The sequence below is a fragment of the Chiloscyllium plagiosum genome, chromosome 4, assembly GCF_004010195.1.
Source record: "Chiloscyllium plagiosum isolate BGI_BamShark_2017 chromosome 4, ASM401019v2, whole genome shotgun sequence".
Classification (NCBI taxonomy): Eukaryota; Metazoa; Chordata; class Chondrichthyes; order Orectolobiformes; family Hemiscylliidae; genus Chiloscyllium; species Chiloscyllium plagiosum.
This window is the reverse complement of record NC_057713.1, coordinates 120,583,720-120,592,647: the sequence shown is the minus strand read 5'-3', so window position 1 is coordinate 120,592,647 and position 8,928 is coordinate 120,583,720. Positions and strand designations below refer to the sequence as shown.

General features: G+C 40.2%; 1 protein-coding gene across 18 annotated transcripts in view; it reads right to left on the bottom strand.

Moving 5' to 3' along the window:
* LOC122549360 (lethal(3)malignant brain tumor-like protein 4) overlaps positions 1-8,928 on the bottom strand; it is a 300,541-nt gene that overhangs the window by 196,056 nt on the left and 95,557 nt on the right. For 17 of the 18 annotated variants that reach the window (XM_043689041.1, XM_043689042.1, XM_043689039.1 and 14 more), the window contains 3 exons: positions 4,015-4,119; positions 1,495-1,630; positions 683-774 (listed from right to left, as the gene is read on the bottom strand). In XM_043689041.1, the coding sequence (XP_043544976.1) occupies positions 683-774; positions 1,495-1,630; positions 4,015-4,119 (333 nt within the window). The remainder of the gene's footprint in view (positions 1-682; positions 775-1,494; positions 1,631-4,014; positions 4,120-8,928) is intronic. The other variant, XM_043689043.1, reaches the window with a different exon arrangement.

Sequence of the window (8,928 nt, the reverse complement as noted above, 5' to 3'; positions counted from 1 at the left end):
TCTTAGCCTGCTGGACAAACTTTCCTCATTCCTGAAGAAGGGCTTATTCTCGAATATAATCATTGTACTATTCTGGATTCCAACTTCCCAAATCCATGTTCTAACGACATTTCTGTTCAAATATAACTGAGTGCATTTCAGTAAAGATGGAATTAAATACGTGGCATATTTCAGGCTGGCAGCTAAGAAAACTGGAAAACAACGATTATAGACATTTGTTAGGAGAGGGACACTGTTTTCAAATATTTCGATCTCAGAGCATACAGTGCAATGGAACCAATGTCATATTCACCCACTGCTGCAGATTCATTCCTGCAAATAGATAGAAACGTTTTCTTTCATCAAGTCCCTTTTGAAACTGGCTCAGACATCCAAATGCAGTCACCAGTTCCCCAGCACAGTCAGAAGAGGCAACCAATTTTCACCGAAAGAATTTAAAATGAGATTAGTTCAGAGACTTTGTCAGGATCAGTGCTATGTCACCTGGGATAAACTGACAAATTGAAATCTGAGTCCTGTAAGCTCTCTGCTTGGAATTCTTACGTGTGTTAAGCTCTACATTCTGTTACTAAGATCTCAATTTATTTAAATGTAAACATAAAAAAAAAATCGATGTTATGAAATGAAAAGTAAACAAAGAATAAAGAATACATAATTGTGCTTTTACATAAAAGATACTTACTGCATTCTGAACTTTGAAGAGATTCCTTGGAGTTGGTTGGCCCTTACATGCCTTCAGGTAGCTTGTCCAGTTAAACTCCTCTTCCTTATAACCTAGAAAGGAAGTCAGAAAACTAACTCTCATGGCAAAGTTGAAACAGAGCAACTTGATTACATCATACGTTTACTTCAAATCATCACAAAACAAAATAGAACACTCAGTTCTGCCACAATGTGCGTTTCTTCAACGCAAATTGGCTATAACGCGCTTGCAGAATTTAGACCATTATTTGTAGAAGATGAACTTTCCTGACCTGTATTGGCTATACTACGATTCTGGTCTCATTGGTTTAAATGGTGCTGCTATTACGTGATTTTCTTATAACGCAGGATCGCACAGGAAGGAAGCTACCACATTATATCAGAACACACTGTACAGCACAAATTTTCTCCACAGAAGTTCCAAATTTAAATAGAATACCATTCAGCCAGTTTAGGATCTGACCAAACTAATTTTATTGTTGCATAGGATAACGCGACACATTATGATAAGTAATATTTTAAATATTACCTATCATAAATTTATTTTAAATATTGTAAACATTAAAATAAAATTAAAATAATAACTAGGGCAGATATTCCACATATTCCGCTGTGAGCTGAATTTGGCTTTGTAACTTCAATAAACAAGATGATTCCTGGCACACAAGCAATTGCTACAAGGCAGCTGTCATTAAGACAAAGTTAGTTTCGTTTTCAAATGTGATAGATGCACGTTTTACATTGTGCACTCGCATGGATTTTCTGATAAATATTAATCCTTAATTTTCAGACCTTTAGGAAGATGCAATTTGCGATTGGTCTTCTCACACCATCCTACTGGATGGATATCAGGTGAATCAATGTTCGTCCAGAAATCAAAACACTCCGAATATCCATCGAAATGGAGCCTCAGCCGGACACCACATACCTGACAGGAGGAAATCATCAAACTCAAGTTATTTTCAACAATACTGCAGCAACAATTTGTTAAGAGGCACCAATGTTTCGCACATATTACCCACAATGTGGAAATGCCTGTGTTGGACTGGGATGGACAGAAGTCAGATGACATCAGGTTATAATCCAACAGGTTTATTTAAAATCACAAGTTTTTGAAACACTGGTCCTTCGTCAGGTGAAGCTTAATTTTTTTTTAAATAAACCGGTTGGACTATAACCTGGTTTGGAGTGACTTCTGACTTTAGCAAATATTATGTTACACGTTTATTTTAAGTAGAAGGAATCATTTAGTAGTTTATAACTGTGAATTGCTCAGTTATGAGCTTGCAGTGGCTACATATTATTGCAATGATATTTAAAATATTATCATAAATATATTTTAAATACTGTAAACATTAAAATAAAATTGGCTAATAACTAGGGCAGATATTCCACTTATTCTGCTGTGAGTTAAATAATGGGCTGGGAAGATGGCATGGAGCTTGAAGGAGAGAACATTTGGAGGAGCACAATGCAGAGTTTTTGTCATCTGATTTTCCTTTAAACACTCTACTAAATGATTACTCAAAGCCTTGTATGCAAATGCAAATTGGTAGCATACAGATTCTTTTGTTCATTAACCCTACCGTTGCACAGATCTCCCGACAGATAGTGACTGGAGTTTATTGCGGTCTACATCAGTTGGCCTTTTTTTCTGTCTTTTGCTTTCATGTACAAATAGCAAGCTTAAGAACATAGGAATAGGGGCAGGAGTAGGCCATTGAGCCCATCGAGACTGCTCTGCCATTTGTTAAGATCATGGCTGATCTTTTCACAGATAAACAACCCTTCGGGTTAAGAAGTTCCTCCTTAACTCAGTCCTGAATCTGTTCCTCCTTAATTCTAAATACAGGGGGTGGTCACAGGCACCCAGATGGACCCCAGCTATGCCTGCCTTTTTGTCGGCTATATCGAACAGTCCCTCTTCAGTGCCTACACAGGCATTGTACCCCAAAACTTCCGCTGTTACATCGATGACTGCATCGGTGCAGCGTCCTGCACCCAGGCTGAACTGGAGCAGTTCATCAACTTCGCCCACAACTTCCAGCCTGCCCTCAAATTCCCTTGGTCCATCTCAGACACCTCCCTCTCCCTTCTTCAACAACCAGGTCATACCCTCTATCTGTCTTCACCTATCCCCACTTCACTACCCTGCTCCCGCCACCCCCTTTATCTGTAGCTCCCACTACACCCACCCTCAACCCTGAAGATGGGTTACACCCGAAATGTCGACTTCTCCACCCCCTGATGCTGCCTGGCTTGCTGTGTTCTTCCAGCCTCCTTCCTGCCTCCTTATTTTGAGGCTATGTTCCCTAGTACTAGTTTCACCCCCCAGTAGAAAAAACTTCCTTTGCTTCGATGTTATTTAGTCCCTTCACAATTTTATTTGTTTCTGTAAGGTGCTTCCTCATGTTTCTAAATTTCAATGAATATAGTCCTAGTCACAATCTCTACTCGTAAGCCAACCCTATCAATTCCAGAATCAACCTAGCAAACCTCCTCAACAATGACGTTAAACAACGCAGTCTCATGGTCTCTCTGCAAATTATGCTAGACAGATACAAGCATATGAATTAAGAGTAGTAGATCATTTGACTCCCTAGGACCTACATTACCATTCATTCTGATAACTCATCTGATTGTAGCTTCAACTACACTTTTCTGTCTACCCCCGATACACTTGAACACCCTGGTCAATAAAGAATCTTCCTCATCCAGACTTAAAAATACTGAACAGCTCTCTGTGGAAGAGAATTTCATAACCCAAGACCCTCAGAAATAAACAAAAATCCTCATCTCTGTTTTAAATGAGAGCACCTTATTTTTAAAACTGAGTCCTCTCGTTCCAGTCTCTCCGATAAAGGGATATATCCTTTCAGTTTTGACCCCGTCAATTCATCACAGCATCCTTTCTGTTTCAATTAGATCACCTCTTGTTCTTGTCAACTCCAGTGAGTACAGGCTCAGCCTGTCCAACATGTCATCCTAAGGTAACCTCTACACTGTAGAAATCAGTTTTGCATAGCTTCTCCGAATGCTTCTAATGCTATAATAAGCTTTCTTGAGTAAGGGGATTGAATATGAAGTGCCAATGTCAAGCCTAAACACACAAAAAATCAATACAAACTCTGGAATTCTGAAGTAAAAACAGAAAAATCTAGACAGAAAAAAAAATTGGAAATTTCAGGACCATGGACTTTCACAGACCTTAAACGATACGACCTGAATGTTTCCAACAGTTTTTGTTTTTATTGCAGGAAATAAATACCTAATTAAAAATCAATGCAAACACATTTCCCATATATTTCTTACCTCTGCCACTGACAACACACAGAACATGGAGGGGTGCCGTGGGTCAATCCCTTCCAACCTCATGCCTACTTTAAATCCATTTTTAATCTGAGGAACTAACTGAAACTGTAAAGAGAAAATCAAAAAAAGGAATATAAGTGATCACTCTCCATAACTGTCTCCAAACCAGAACAAAGGTTCGACAAAGCTCCAACTGCCCGTCTCTGCTGCCAATATAACAATTTTATCCAACTCTAGCACTGACTTTTCAATGTCAGATACTTTGCACCAATAACTACAAAACCATCACACTTCTTCTGCCTCCCTACATTTTTGCTGAGATTGAAGGATTAAATTCCTGCTTTGATAACCTTTGTGCCTCTCTGTGCTTCTCTCAGTCTTATCCAAAGGGACCATCTCAGCACCCATTGTTTTATGCTCATTAACTGCAATGCTAAAATGCCCAAGCCTCCTGTTCGATGGCCTTCCCAAGAAATGTGTCACATTTCAGTCACCGATTCCAGCAACTCACTGATCACTTTTTCTTTAGCTGTGGAGTACCTGCTCGCCATGTGAGGTTAACCACTTTGGGGAAAAACAGATGTGCAGAGTTTTCCTGAAATAGCATGAAGTTGGACAGTGTGAATGTGCAAACGGATCTAGGTATCCTTGTGGATTAGTCACTGAAAGCAAGTGCAGCAAGCAATGAGGAAAGGTCACGGAACCTCAGCCTTTAATGCAAGAGGATTTGAGGACAGCAATAGTGATGTCTTGCTTCAATTTAATGGAAAATTGGTTAGGCAGCACCTGGAGAACTATGTGCAGTTTTTGTGCTCCTTAGCTCAGCAAAAATATTATTGTCACAGAGGGAGTCAAATGAAGATTTGACAGCACAGTTCTATGAAGGGAGGTTGGGAAAATGGGGCCTGCTAGAGTTTTGAAGAATCACATTGATAACTATAACATATTTAAAGAGGAAGTCATGGCATTTTGCAGATAAGATGGTTACCCTCTTTGGGGAGTTGAAAGCTAAGGGACACAACTGAAGAATTAAGGTGGGGGGGGGGCTTCCACTTGAGTCGGAGATGAGGAGAAATGCATTTACTCAGACAGCTGCGAACCTTAGGCACTCTCTACCACAGTAGGCTGCGAAAGCTCAGTCTTTGAGCACGTTTAAGCGGGACAGTGATGGATTGCTGATTAACTGTGGCATACAGGCTTACAGGGATAGAGTGAGTGAAAGGTGTTGAAGTATTGATCACTGAATATTAGGGCATGCTTGATGGATGGAATAGTCTCTTTTGTTGCTATGTTCCTATACAATTGGATATGGCATCTGCAGTTTGTGTCTCTCTGAATCACTGCGTTGACAACATGGCTTTGGCTGAAAGCTGGCTTTCAGATGCAGACATCCTGAACCTTATCATTACCTCCCCATCTGGCTGTACTTTCCACCAGCTGCCCTGTCCAAACTAGCCACGACTGCCAAATTATTCCATAATTTCAAACAAATTTTCAGTAGTTTTCCATTTTTTAAAATCACTTAGCAGTTGTCGCATTCTCATTTGAAATATTATACTAAAACAGGTTATTACAGTTCACAACATCACATTAACAGTTGTACAGACTTAAAAGGCGTAATGAAGAAGCAACTGAAGTCACATTGTATTATCTCAAATGGGTGAAACAGGAATCAGGAATGCAGAGTGACAGATAGTGCAGAAAGCAACATTCTCCCTTCTGCATTCATAGCACTTGAGGGCAGTTGCAGAACAGAAAATATTTTCTCATATTCTTTTGAAAGAGGGAGCAGAAGAGTATTTCAAAGTTTTCCTGTTCACATCTGATGCATGTTGAATTTTATTTGATGGGCTTTCATGATAATTTCTTAAGCTGAAATGTGGAAAAAAATTGCATATCCTCCATGATACATGCCTGAACTAATAGAAAAGTGGAACACAATACATCAATTTAAAAATGCAAAAGTATGGCATTCATGTTCAAGTCAATTAAAACGTTCACCAGATTTAATTCTCCCTCTTGTATAATGTTGCATAGTTACTATCTGAAAAACATGACTACGCCAAAAAAACCCTTTGATTTGTGTGTTCATTAGAAAATATATGTATATGCATTCTTCCTGTCCAACTTCCTGTTATCAGAACTTTCTGCACAATGTTTCTATGCCAACACTTAATACTGAAGCAAATTACAATTTTCTATCCTGAGGGAACTTTCTGGCCAGTATGGTGTGATTTCAGACACTGCTAAGTAGGTGGCACTGTGGAGTGACTTTCTGGAAGGTTTCATGCTGTTTGCGCTTTGAAAATACGAACAAATCATTAATCACAAGCAATTTGTCAGTGCAATATTTTTGGCGATAACATAAAACAGTGATGATTCTACTGAATTAGCTATCCCAGTAGCTGGACTAATGACCCAAAAGATATCAATTTAAATCCCAACATAGCGATTTAAAAATCTAAATGCAATTACTGAAACACATCTGGAATTTCAAAAAAATTAGCATGACTAAACCATTAGATTCCAGACTGGCAAGACAATGGTGCGATGGTGTGGTCACTAGATTTGTGACACAGAGATTGAGATAATGGAATATTCTAAGGACAATGCGTACAAATCCCACCTTGGCAGATGGTGAAATTTGAATCAATGAAAATTTGGAATTACAGCTGCTTATAGTCGCTGCAAGAATCCACTCAGTTCACTAATAAAATTTCAGGAACAAAATGTGACATACCCGGTCTGACCCACAACAATGTGCCGCCCTCCTCTCAAACGGCCTGATGTAGCCAACCTGTTCAAGAGGCAATTAGGAAAGGGCAATAAATGCTGGCCCAGCAAGCGGTGCCCATACACACAACTGAATGTTTTAAATGGTATTTGATTCACTAATGTTCTTTAGGGAAGTAAATCTGCAATTCCTTACTGATTCTGGCTAATTTGTGACTCCAGACCCACAGCAACATGGTTGACTCTTAACCGGCCTCTGAAATGGCAAAGGAAGCAACTCAGTTATAGTCAAGGAAGCAGCCTGAGACCTTCATAAGAACAATTAGGAGTCTTGCCAGTGACAGTAGTGGGGTCAGTGTCTTCAAGTTGAGACCAAGTAACAGAAACTGGAGTCACAATCAAATGTACAAATTAATCTTAACAAAATAGCTGAGTTAGAAGCATTAATATCTGTTGAGTGACGTGATACATAACTACTGCAGATACGGTGCAAGGAGTTTTACATTCCCGGTTTGAACATGTTCAGTAGAAATCGAAGCGAAAAAACAGATGGAGTGACATTGTTAGTCCATGATTCTGTCACTGGACATAAAAATGTTCCAGGGAACTGAAAGAACATAAACTCCATGTACATTGAATTACATTTAGAAAAGTAATGCTACAATTCTGGGTGCATATTACAAGACATCAAACTGTGACTTAAATACCAGAGGGATAGGCAGTGCAGAGAAATACTCAAGAAAAATAAGATAGTAGATATTTAGCAACTGGAAAAATCCCGAAACAGTCTGGGTTAAAATGAATTCTGTAGGAGAGCTGGGAATATAATCCCAGTACATTCTGTATCAGTACATTTCTGGAAAATGACTTGCTTTGATTCAGAGCCAGGAAATTCAAACGGGCAAATAACTGATCAGAGACAAATAATAGCACCAGTGACAACAACGTAATCTTCAGAGAGATATAAATCTCAAACAGTTTGGGCCTCTTAGTGGAAGCTTCAATCTTACAAGCTGGTGGGTCCACTGATTTCAGATCCTTTTGGGTAAAAGTTTAAAAATAAACTCTTCTAATGAGCCAAATGTCCTGCTTACTGGCAACTCCGACAATTCAAAGTCAGACCCTTTTTTTTATTTACCTGGGGACATGGGTGTCATTGGCTGCGCCACCATTTAATGCGCCACCAGTTGCCCTTGAAAAGGTGGTGGTGAGCTGCCTTCGGAAACAGTTACAATCAATGTGCTGTAGGCTGAGCCATTGTAGGGAGGGAATTCCAGGATTCTGACCCAGTTGTATTAAAGGAACATATATATTTCCAAGTGTGGGAGAGGAACATGCAGCTGATAGCGTTCCCACGTATCCACTGCCCTTGTTCTTCTAGATGGTGGTTGTCATGGGCTTGAAAGGTGCTGTCCAAGATTCTTTGATGACTTTTTAAAAAAAATTCAAATCCCTACAGTGTGGAAACAGGCCCTTCGGCCCAACAAGTCCACACCAACCCTCCTACATTTGCCCCTGACTAATGCACCTAACCTAGACATCCTTATGGGCAATGTTACATGGCCAGTTGACCTAACCTGTACATCTTTAGACTGTGGGAGGAAACCTGAGCACCTGGAGGAAACCCATGCAGACACAGGGAGAATGTGCAAACTCCACACAGACAGAGGGTGGAATTGAACTTGGGTCCCTGGCGCTGTAAGGCAGCAGTGCTAACCACTGAGCCACCGTGCCACCCCAATGCATCTTGTATATGGTACACATAGTTGCTACTGAGCGTCAGTGGTGGAGTGACTGAATGTTTGTAAATGTGCTGCCAATTCAGCAGCTGCTTTGTCCTGGATAGTGTCAAGCTTCTTGACTGGAGTTGGAGCTGGAGCTGCACCCATCCAGGCAATTAGACAATAGACAATAGGTGCAGGAGTAGGCCATTCTGCCCTTTGAGCCTGCACCACCATTCAATATGATCATGGCTGATCATCCTTAATCAGTATCCTGTTCCTGCCTTATCTCCATAACCCTTGATTCCACAATCCTTGAGCGCTCCATCCAACTCTTTCTTAAATGAATCCAGAGACTGGGCCTCCACTGCCCTCTGGGACAGAGCATTCCACACAGCCACCACTCTCTGGGTGAAGAAGTTTCTCCTCATCTCTGTCCTAAATGGTCCACCCCGTATTT